This window comes from Populus nigra, chromosome 15 (genome assembly GCF_951802175.1).
Source record: "Populus nigra chromosome 15, ddPopNigr1.1, whole genome shotgun sequence".
Classification (NCBI taxonomy): domain Eukaryota; kingdom Viridiplantae; phylum Streptophyta; class Magnoliopsida; order Malpighiales; family Salicaceae; genus Populus; species Populus nigra.
The window spans coordinates 7,819,435-7,831,663 of record NC_084866.1 but is presented as its reverse complement, the minus strand read 5'-3'; the positions used below and the strand labels follow the sequence as shown (position 1 = coordinate 7,831,663).

The 12,229-nt window shown below is 33.2% G+C and overlaps 1 protein-coding gene across 1 annotated transcript; it reads left to right on the top strand.

Moving 5' to 3' along the window:
* The first annotated feature begins 3,089 nt into the window (after positions 1-3,089).
* LOC133673822 (pentatricopeptide repeat-containing protein At2g03880, mitochondrial-like) lies at positions 3,090-7,414 on the top strand. Its single transcript, XM_062094723.1, has 3 exons — positions 3,090-6,405; positions 6,501-6,610; positions 6,745-7,414. Exon 1 carries the CDS (start codon positions 3,282-3,284, stop codon positions 6,336-6,338), a length of 3,057 nt encoding a protein of 1,018 aa, XP_061950707.1. The 5' UTR covers positions 3,090-3,281; the 3' UTR covers positions 6,339-6,405; positions 6,501-6,610; positions 6,745-7,414.
* The last annotated feature ends 4,815 nt before the right edge of the window (positions 7,415-12,229 follow it).

Here is a 12,229-nt window from a genome sequence, read left to right as displayed (position 1 = left end):
CACCCAAGATATTTGGGTTTGACAACATGCCTGACCCAAGTTTAGTTGGGTCTGATAAAATCCCAAATTCAAGATGCTTCTATCTGAAAATATGGCAGACCCACCTTACTTTTATTTGACAAATATGCATGGCTCAAGTTTACTTCAATAATCTCAACAATAACAACAATAATAAAAATAATAATAATAATAATAATAAAACTAATAATAAGAATACTACTACTACTAACAACAACAACAACAACAACAACAACAACACTAATAATAATAATAATAATCATACTAATAATAAAAATAAGAATAACAATAATAAATAAGAATAAGAATAAGAATAAAAATAAAAATAAAAATAAGAATAATCATAATACAACAACAAAAACTATATCTGACCTAAAGTTTAGTTGAGTCTGGCAACCATGTCTAACCTAAAATAACTTTGGGTCAGACATGATTGCTAGACTCAATTAAATTTGAATTTGATATTCATGTGATGTTTGAATTTGACAAATATTATAGATTCACATTACTTGAATTTAATAAATAAACCAGATTCACATTATTTTGATTTGACAAACTGATGCAAATTCTGGAGTCCAAAGTGGCAGCACTCTAGTCCAAGGCAAACAGAAGTCCAAAATATTTGACAACAATCAAGCTAGTTCGTAAAGGAGTATATTTTATGGAGCTACAATTCCAATGGAACACGTTGGCAAAAAGGAAGAAGTTACAAACCATAATTGAAGAATAAATGAAGATAATCTTATAATTCCAAGTGGCAGGAAAAGTTAATTGTAATTGTCATTGTTCTTATCTTAGTTGGTTATTATCTAGTAAATAACTGTATTATATATTTCTATTTAATGTGGAATGTATGTCTGAATTGGATAGATTGTAATACAGTCATAGTCTTTGGTGTGATTCCAAATTGAGAGTGATTCTCTTGAGTGGTGTGAGGCTACTTGTTTTCTTTTCTTTGTAATCTTTAATTTTTTGCAATAAAATATCAGTTTTCTTTCCCTTTGTCAATTCTTTCTTCGGTTATCTTTTCTGCTGGAAACAACACTAGTGAATCTTGATTCTGTCTTGTTATCGTTCGACATTAATTAAAAGGGGCTGCTTGTGCATGGTGGGGAAATGTTGAAGAACAGCTTAGTCGGACACGCCAACCGCCTATTCAGGATTTGGTAGAGATGAAGGCTCGTCTGGAGACTAAATATCTTCCTGCAAATTATGAACAGTTGGTATATGAAGATATGCTTCGCTGGATGCAGGGTATGCATATGACAGTGGACCAGTATACTGAAAAATTCCACGATTTATCTGTAAGAAGTCAAGTCATGGAAACCGATCAACAAACCCTTGCCAGGTATTTGAGAGGACTGCGTGTTGATATTAGAAGAGATATGTTTACTGCCAAATTATTTTCTGTAGATGAGGCGTACCAGTTGGCTCTGCAATTGGAGAAACAACAAGCAATCGATAAAGGCAAATTGTCAAGAGAGTGGCTTGGAACTTCCAAACCAATATCCTTACAGAACACTGATAGGGGAAACATGAATGCTGTCAGAAATACACCTTCATATGGAGATCAGAGTACGACCAATACCTATACATCCGGACCACAATGCTACAAATGTAAGGGTTTTGGACACTTTGCAGCAGTGTGCCCTACAAAAGAAAAAAAGGTGATGTTTGCTTCTAAAATGAATTCTAAAACAATTCCTGAGTCCTCAACTGGAGATCAAGAAATTGGGGAAGCAGAAATTGAAGAATTTGAAGAAGAAAGGTTGCAAGCTTCTGAACTGCCTTTGTGTGTAGTCCACCGAATGTTATCCAATCAGGCGACTCCTACAGCACAATTAGAGGAGGAATGGAGAAGGACAAATATTTTTCATACCAGAGTAGCATGCAAGGGCAAAGCACTAAATGTGATTCTTGACAACGGAAGTGGCCTTAATGTAATTTCCACCGAAGCTGTGGAGAAATTAAACCTACAGAAAGAAAAACATCCTAGTCCATACAACATTAGTTGGATCCATGATAAACATCCTATCATGGTCCAAAATCGCTGCTTATTATCATTTTCTTTGGGAGGTCATTTTCAAGATGAGGTTTGGTGTGATATACTTCCCATGACAGTATGTCATGTGCTTCTAGGTCGACCATGGATGTATGACAGAAGGGTGAGTTACGATGGATTTAACAACACTTATTCGTTAATATTCAAGAATAAGAAGTTGATTTTGGAACCGCTCCCTATTATGGATTTTCCCTAGAAGTCCAACGTTTGAATCTTCAAATTACTTCACGATTATATTCAACATTACTTGCATGAGGCAAGTTGCTTGGGGAGTGAGAAAGTTGATGCAAATTCTGGAGTCCAAAGTGGCAGCACTCTAGTCCAAGGCAAACAGAAGTCCAGAATATTTGACAGCAATCAAGCTAGTTTGTAAAGGAGTATATTTTATGGAGCTACAATTCCAATGGAACACGTTGGCAAGAAGGAAGAAGTTACAAACCATAACTGAAGAATAAATGAAGATAATCTTATAATTCCAAGTGGCAGGAAAAGTTAATTGTAACTGTCATTGTTCTTATCTTAGTTGGTTATTATCTAGTAAATAACTGTATTATATATTTCTATTTAATGTGGAATGTATGTCTGAATTGGATAGATTGTAATACAGTCATAGTCTTTGGTGTGATTCCAAAATGAGAGTGATTCTCTTGAGTGGTGTGAGGCTACTTGTTCTATCTTTCTTGTAATCTTTATTTCCTGCAATAAAATATCAGCTTTCTTTTTCTTTGTGAATTATTTCTTCGGTTATCTTCTGCTGGAAACAACACTAGTGAATCTTGATTCTGTCTTGTTATCGTTCGACATTACAAACATATATTTTTAATGGTGTTTGTTGCCAACCAGTAGCTAGGGAATAAAAAAAAAACCAAAGAAACTTCTCACAAAAAATTAAAATAAAAATAAAAAATAAAACTATTATTATTGTTCATAATAATTTTTTTTTTTGGTGATATACAATTATTTTCTCATAATATTTAACTTTTGTTATAATAGGAATGATCGAACAGTTTAGCCGAAAAGGAAACCAACACGCACATCTATCAAAATCAGGTACCGAGTGCAAATAGAAAAAGCCTAAACAAAACCCGAACCCTACAGAAATTATGGCAATCATTCACCGACATGAAATATCAGGGGGTGTGAGATAATGCTTCTCCCAGTTGCCTAACATGATTCCTATGTTGTCTTGGTTCTGTTTTTGATGCATCTGACAGCGCCCAAAAACATACTTTGCAACAAGGCCATCTACGACTCTCTAGTGTTCAAATTCATGGAATGCGACTTCATTACCCTGAAAATGCGCTCCCCATCACTAAATTATCGATTCTGCCCTAGACATACTTCTTCTATGAAGTTACCCAACAAGCCCCGTTCAAGTTCAACTTCATTGTTGCTTTCTTTTGGGTCAAATTTTTCCGTTTCTGCTGCCGCTATCAGTACTATTGAACCCAGCCCCACAAGAGATTTCAATCCCACCAATCCTCAATACTCGCCGGCTCACCTCCCTGAGGCTAATACAAAGATATCCAGAAAGTTTTGGAGTCCGAATTTGCCTAATCTAAATGGTAAAAGTGAAAGTAACGTAACCAGCAGCCCTGTGAGGTTTGATGCAAAGGAGAGGCTAAAACGATATTCTGTTATGCTGCGTGAGTGTGCTTCAAAAGGGGATGTAAAAGAGGGGAAGGCTATTCATGGGAACTTGATTACAAGTGGAGTGGAGCTAGATTCACATTTGTGGGTTTCTTTGATTAATTTCTATGCAAAATGTAGGAGCCGATTCTTTGCACGCAAGGTGCTTGCTGAAATGCCCCAGCGAGACGTTGTATCATGGACTGCGCTGATTTCTGGATTTGTGAATGAAGGCTGTGGAAGTGAGGGCGTTAGTCTATATTGCGACATGAGAAAGGAGAATGTAAGGGCCAACGAGTTTGCATTGGCTACTGCATTGAAAGCTTGCTCTATGTGCTTGAATTTAGAGTTTGGAAAGCAGGTCCACGTGGAAGCAATTAAAGCTGGATTGCTATTGGATTTGTTTGTCGGGTGTGCGCTTGTTGACCTTTATGCTAGATGTGGAGAGATGGAACTTGCTGAGAGGTTGTTCTTTGGCATGCTTGAGAAGAATGTCGTGTCGTGGAATGCTCTGCTCAATGGTTATGCTCAACTGGGCGATGGGAAGAAGGTTTTGAAGTTGTTTTGTAAAATGAAAGAGTGTGAAACAAAATTTAGTAAATTTACTTTGTCTACTGTCTTAAAAGGCTGTGCTAACACAGGGAGTTTAAGAGAAGGCAAAGTACTGCATGCTCTGGCACTCAGAAGTGGGTGTGAGATTGATGAATTTCTGGGTTGCAGTCTTGTTGATATGTATTCAAAGTGTGGGACGGTTTATGATGCATTAAAAGTGTTTACAAAGATAAGAAATCCTGATGTAGTGGCCTGGAGTGCGATGATCACTGGCCTTGATCAGCAAGGCCATGGCCAAGAAGCGGCTGAGTTATTTCATCTGATGAGACGTAAAGGAGTTAGACCTAACCAGTTTACCCTTTCTAGTCTTGTTAGCACGGCTACTAATATGGGTGACCTGCGTTATGGTCAAAGCATTCATGGTTGTATATGCAAATACGGGTTTGAATCTGATAATTTAGTCAGCAATCCATTGATCATGATGTACATGAAAAGCAGGTGTGTGGAAGATGGTAACAAGGTGTTTGAGGCAATGACGAATCAAGATTTAGTTTCTTGGAATGCCCTTTTATCTGGATTCTATGACTCACAGACTTGCGGTAGAGGACCAAGAATCTTCTACCAGATGCTCTTGGAAGGTTTCAAGCCTAATATGTTCACATTTATTAGTGTTTTAAGGTCTTGTTCTAGTCTGTTGGATCCAGAGTTTGGAAAGCAAGTACATGCTCATATCATAAAAAACAGCAGTGATGGTGATGACTTTGTTGGGACAGCTCTTGTTGACATGTATGCAAAGGCCAGATGCTTGGAAGATGCAGGTGTAGCTTTTGATAGATTGGTTAATCGGGACATTTTCTCTTGGACAGTCATTATTTCTGGTTATGCACAAACTGATCAAGCAGAAAAGGCTGTTAAGTATTTTCGTCAAATGCAAAGAGAGGGTATAAAGCCAAATGAATACACTCTTGCCAGCTGTTTAAGTGGATGTTCCCATATGGCAACCTTGGAAAATGGGCGGCAACTCCACGCTGTGGCAGTTAAGGCTGGGCATTTTGGTGATATATTTGTTGGTAGTGCACTGGTCGATTTGTATGGGAAATGCGGTTGCATGGAACATGCCGAGGCAATTTTTAAAGGCTTGATTTCACGGGATATAGTCTCATGGAACACTATCATATCTGGGTACTCGCAACATGGTCAGGGGGAGAAGGCTCTTGAAGCCTTTAGGATGATGTTATCTGAAGGAATTATGCCTGATGAGGCCACTTTCATTGGTGTTCTTTCTGCATGCAGTTTCATGGGTTTGGTTGAAGAGGGGAAAAAGCGTTTTGACTCGATGAGTAAGATATATGGGATTAACCCTTCAATTGAGCATTATGCTTGCATGGTTGATATTCTTGGCCGAGCTGGAAAATTCAATGAGGTCAAGATCTTTATTGAGGAAATGAACCTAACCCCCTATTCCCTGATCTGGGAGACTGTTCTTGGGGCTTGCAAATTGCATGGAAATGTTGACTTTGGTGAAAAAGCTGCTAAGAAACTATTTGAAATGGAACCCATGATGGACTCCAGTTATATATTGCTATCAAACATTTTTGCAAGCAAAGGCAGGTGGGATGATGTAAGAAACATCAGAGCATTGATGACCCTGCGAGGCATTAAAAAAGAACCTGGGTGTAGCTGGGTAGAAGTTGATGGTCAAGTTCACGTCTTCTTGTCTCAAGATGGTTCACACCCCAAAATCAGAGAAATTTATGCCAAATTGGACAAGTTGGGGCAAAGTCTGATGTCAATAGGTTATGTGCCAAAAACAGAAGTTGTTCTTCATAATGTCTCTAACAAAGAAAAAATGGAGCATCTCTACTATCACAGTGAAAGATTGGCTCTTTCCTTTGCTCTTCTAAGCACCAATGCAGTGAAACCAATTCGGATTTTCAAAAATCTAAGAATCTGTGAGGATTGCCATGATTTTATGAAGCTTATCTCTGACATCACAAATCAGGAAATAGTTGTCCGTGACATTAGACGGTTCCACCATTTTAAGAGAGGCACCTGCTCTTGTCAGGATCGTTGGTAATTTTTCTGCAAAACCACAAAGCATGCATCAAGGACCAGAAGTTTGCATATCCGGAGTCAAATTTTTGGTAACGTGCTTGGGATATTTTATGTTCATTTTATCCCAGATAATTACATGTCATTGTTACGATGTTCCTCTGCACTCATTTTAGTATTTCTCCAGATTAAGTGTATGAAAACTCTGAAAGCAAAGGAGCATATGATTGTTGCTGCAAACAATATTTTGAAGAGATGCTTCAGGAAACAGGGTGGCTCTCCATCCTTGTATAGAAGGTACTTTTTTATTGCTTTCTTTTATTCAATAGAAAACCTCAAGGAAAATTATGTTCGCAGTTAGAAATAATTCATAGCATTCCTGCTGAAGTTTGTAATTTTTGTGCATGCCTCTCCCTCCATATCTTTGTTAGCTGCTGTTTATCTGGGCTCTAATATGGAGGCGGTGCGTATAGCATGTACCTCGGTGCTCAAGTAGAAGGACCTGCATCGGTGCATTCCACTGATTGAACCGTGCCTAGAGTTTCTGCACCTCACTTTTGCAATAAATTGAATTGTGCAAGTGCCACCACAGCGCTGAATTTGTGATTCTCTTGAGTGCTCTTTCCTTTGTGATGATGCTTTGTCTATAGTACCCATTAAATGACATTGGAAACTAATCGCCAAGTGAATGTACAGCTTAGCAATGTATTGTGGAACTGCCTCTCAAACTGAAACATCCCAGTTAAGCTCTTCTAACTCCTGGAAGAGTCCATATGCTGGCTGTTCTGTCAGTTGCAGAGTCTGCTGAGGTAGGAACTTCCAGGACTTTTCCTTATGACTTGTTGCTGAAACTACTTCGAAGAGAATCACAGTCAGAATGTACTTGCACCCCTGAGAAGAGGTTGGGTCTCTTCTCAAATCGCTGTATGACATGGAAAGAAGTTTGGCTCCTAATGCAATAACGTTGATTGAAGCCGTTCCTTCTACTTGTACACCGAGTTTGCAGACTTCTCTGTTAAAAGCTTTGGTGTTGAAAGACAAGTAGCTCAAGGAGAAGATGATCATCGAAATATTAAGTTAAATTAATTATGATTTTTCTAAGGATTATAATATATTACTAGATGGTATATTTGATATTTAAATATAAATTAATTAATTTGTTAAATTGATAATAAGTTAAATTATTTAATTTAATCAATTCTATTTTGGTTAAGATTAAAATTTATATTTAGACTAACATATTAGGAACCTAATGGGTTATATATATTTAAAACCATTGAGAAAAAAAATATTAAATCTGGATAATTAATTAAGTATAACTTAATTGTAAATAAGTTTTATAAATTAAAGATTATAATATAATCTAAACAGGGAATTACAAATCTATACCTAGAAAAATCTAGTAGGTATTTGAGTGAATAAATTTTTAAAATTATCTTAAAATAATATAAGTGATATTATTTATGGGATAAATTGATATTTGTCATTTAAAGAGTTATTAGGTTTTCTTATAAATAGATCCATATGCCTAATATTTTCTATATAGAAAATTAAATACACATATACAAATATATAGGGTAGATAAAAGAAAACGTTAATACTAAAAGCATAACAATCTTTTTGTCCTACAAAAGGTTTTAAGAGATTTTTAATTTTATGGTTTTTATAGATTATTATTAGATGCTAGACAATTGAAAAGCTTAATTTATGATAATTCAACCTTAAAGAGTTTATTAAATGAAGAAAAAAAATTGAATATTCAAGTAATTTTTATATAAATTCTAAATGTTTTTAAATTATTTAATAAAATTCTTGGAACTCCTAAAAGAGTTTATAATTACTGTTTTTTTTGTTTATATGTTTCAAGAAATCTAACAGAAAATTAGAGGTACCGTGAGATGATTAAGGTTGTTGAATATATATTTTAATTGTTATTATACTTAATTACAGATCAAATTTATGTGTAAAATAATTTTTCCAAATATTTTTTTTTATCTTATGATATTTTCAAAAGAAATCTAGTTATTGTTCTGTTGAGATTTGGTTGAATTTCTCCATGCTTGGGTCGAATCTACAGAAAAATAAAAAAAATGGGTTTTGGAGTGGCTATGACAACCACCAGTGGTGGCTTTTCAATGTTCCCATTCACCTCATCATTGGTGGCAAATGCAAGAGTCCATGGCTGCTACCTCACCATAGCAGCGCCAAGCGCTGTTGGGTAGCCATACGTGAGGCTAATGCCTCAAACATGGTGTTTACATTGTGCTACTTATAGCGTAGTGACAGCTATTACTACCAACAATGAGGGTAATGTGCCCGCACTAGCAGCAGCAAGGAAGAAGGAAATAGGGGGCAAAATTCCCCTAAAACCAATTTAGAGTTATTTGGGTCTGAACTATAATTCTACCATTGGAATCTATGCTTAATTAGAATTTGGTATTTAAATGGTAGAATTACAATTTTACCTCTAAATAAATAAAATATTGATTTTAAATTGAAATTGACATTTCAAATGAAATTAATTGCAAAATTAATTTTCTTAATTGGATTAAAATTGTTATATATAAGACGCTAATGATGAAGTCATGACTGAATATCGACGCAATATTGATGGCAATGAAAATGTTATACGTGTGATGTTAGCTAACATATTGCCTGAACTTCAAACGCAACATACAAACATGGATGCTTATACTATAATTATGAATTTCAAAGAGTAGTTTGATATAGCTAATATGATTGATAGGTATGTGATCTTTAGAGAATTATACTGCTACAAGATGACAAAAGGTTCATCTTTAAACTCTCATGTTTTGTTTATGATTGAGAACTATCTTTGTACTTTGCATGGTAATTCTCAGATATTGGATAACAGATGTGATTTTCTCAATTGCAAAAAAAATTACAAGAAGTAAAGAAAAGTAGATAATTATATAAAGACAAAGTTGACCCATATTTCGGTAACAGAGCAAAATTTGCTACAGTAGAACTTATTGTTTAACTTTTCCAATTGGGTTGATACTATAACTTGATAATTGTTATTTTATTTTAGTACTTTCTAGAAACATTAGTCCATTTCGTACTTAACTTTAAATGGATTTAAATTTATTATTAAGGGAAAATATTGTTCTTTTTATAATAATGATATTTATTATAGATCTGGTAATTATATAAATGGTCTGTATGTACTTAAAAATGCCCTTGTTCAATATAAACAACAAGAAGAATAAATTAGACAATCAATATTCATCTTATTTATTACATTGTGGATTAGGTCATATCAATAAAACATGAATTATTAAGTTACATAAATAAGGATGTTTTGATTCTTTTTATTATGAATCATAGAATCATATGAAATGTGTAAAGCTTGTTTATTGGATAAGATGATTAAAACACTCTTTACTAAAAAAATGGAAGATCTAATGAATTGTTAGGTATATTACATACAAATATATGTGGACCAATAATAATTCATGTATATATATCATCATATTTACAAATGATAATTCTAAATATGGTTATGTATATTTGATGAAGCACAAGTCTAAATTATTTGAATGGTTCAAAGAATTTAGAATTCAAGTAAAAAAAACAAACTTAAAAGAATACAAATATACTTTGATCAGATCAAAGTGATGAATACTTAAGCAAAAAATTTCAAGATTATAACGAAATTCTCTAACAATGAGTACTTCTTGGAACATCACATGATAATAAAGCTTATTAAATGAGAAATTGCATCTTATTAGATATGATGTGGTCTATATTGAGTTATACACAAATTTTTTTTTATAGGGTTATGCCCTACAAACTAAAACTTACCTTTTAAATTGAATTCCAATAAAACTGGTTGATAAGGTTCCATATGAGATTTGTAAAGGTAAAAGACCAAACTTATTATAGGATGTGATATTTATATGAAGTGTATTGTATCTATAAAGATAAAAGCTTAGTTAGATAAGTGTAAGGTTATGAGATATTCCAAAGAAACTATTGAATTTTATTTTTACCATCCTAATAAATAAAAAGATGTATGTTTCATAACATTTTATGTTCTTAGAAAAATATTTTGTTCTTGAAAAAGAAAAATAGAACTTAAAGAAATTCAAGAACCATAAACTAACATCTAGATAAAGCTTGAAGAACCATAAACTAACATCTAAATAAAGCCCAAACCCAAAGCTATAACATTAAATGTTCAAATTTGAGCTAAAAAACACAAGAACTTTATAGATTTGGTCGGATATATCATGCACCAATGAAATATGGATTTCTCATGGAAATTAAAAATGACAAGTTGCTTATAGTTGTTGAACCTACCAACTACTTGGAAATAATATTTAATATTAATTCCTAGAAATGGTACAAGTCTATGAAATCTGAGATAGATTTCATGTACACCAACCAAGCATGAACATTGGTTGATCTAGAAAAAAGAATAAAACCTATTGAATGGTAAGTAAACCTTTAAGAGAAAGGTTGACATGGATAACAATGTGCAAATATACAAAGTTAGACCAGTTGCAAAAGGTTACAAACAAAGACAAGGGGTTGACTTTGATAAAACCTTCTCACTGCTAGTTATGTTAAAATCCATAAGGATTTTGCTTGCTATAACAACATATCATGATTATAATATTTGGAAAATGGATGTTAAAACTGCATTACTGAATTAAAATCTTCATGAAGATGTGTATATAACATATAAGTTTTTGAATCTAATAAATTTTCCAATCAAGTATGGACTTAAACAAGCTTTAAGGAGTTGAAATATCTATTTTTATAAGATAATCAAATAGTTGATTTCATTACAAATATGGATAAGCCTTGTGTTTATAAAATGATTGGTAGAAGTGGAGTTAATTTCCTAATATTATATGTAAACGATATATTACTCCAGTTAGTAAAGATTTGGTTGTCTAAGAATTTCTCCATAAAAGATATGAGAGAAACAACCTTGTACTAGAAATAAATATCTACAAAGATAGATTTAGAATGTTACTTGGGTTATTCTAATCCATATATATAGACAATATGCTAATATTTTTCTTCTTATAGTGTCTTTTAGTAAAATGGATCTACACTCTTTATTTATGTTTCTTCATGCAGCCCTGGTAATGGATCATTAAGCAATTTGCATAATTTTAAAAGCGGGCAATAAATGTAGATTTGATAGAGTAAGGCTTAGGGTTATCATTTTGGTGTTTTTTGGAAGTTGGATGAGGTTTAGGGATCTTGATTCTTTTCTTGTTCTAAAAATTTTCTAAGTTTTTGAAAGAAGAATTAAGGGTTTTTGAGTGGAAGATAAAGATTGAAGAGTTAATACTGAAATTATGAAGCAATAAGTGAAAACCTAAATGTCATGTTCAAAATAGCTAAATCATGCTTGTCTAAAATAATTTGATTGGATGTCAATTGATAGTTAATAATTTATGGTAAATTATGCTTATTATCAAGGTCATGAATGGTTGATTTGTTAATCGATTCCAACATATACATGCTAGGGATTATTCCTTTATTCAATTCAAAAGTAATGTAATATGAGGGCATTGTTTATATAAAAAGTAAACATGTATGTGTTATCTATGTAAAAATACTAATTGTTCATTACTAAAAAAAATAAGAAATTCATATTACCAATTATTTGTTTATCATTCATTTAATTTTAATTTGGTAGACTAAAATTTGAACCCTTTCATTAAAAAGAATATTTACATGTAGAGATTAATTGCATTTTTTTCTTATTCAGAGACTAAACTATACATATATAAAATTAGAGGAGCAAAATCTTTTCAATAAGAACTAAAATGCACAAAAATAAAATATATAAACTAAAATAAATTTTAAATAATTTTGAAGGATCAAAATATTTTTTTCAAAAACTGTATTTAATATTAGCTTGTCAAGTGTCCA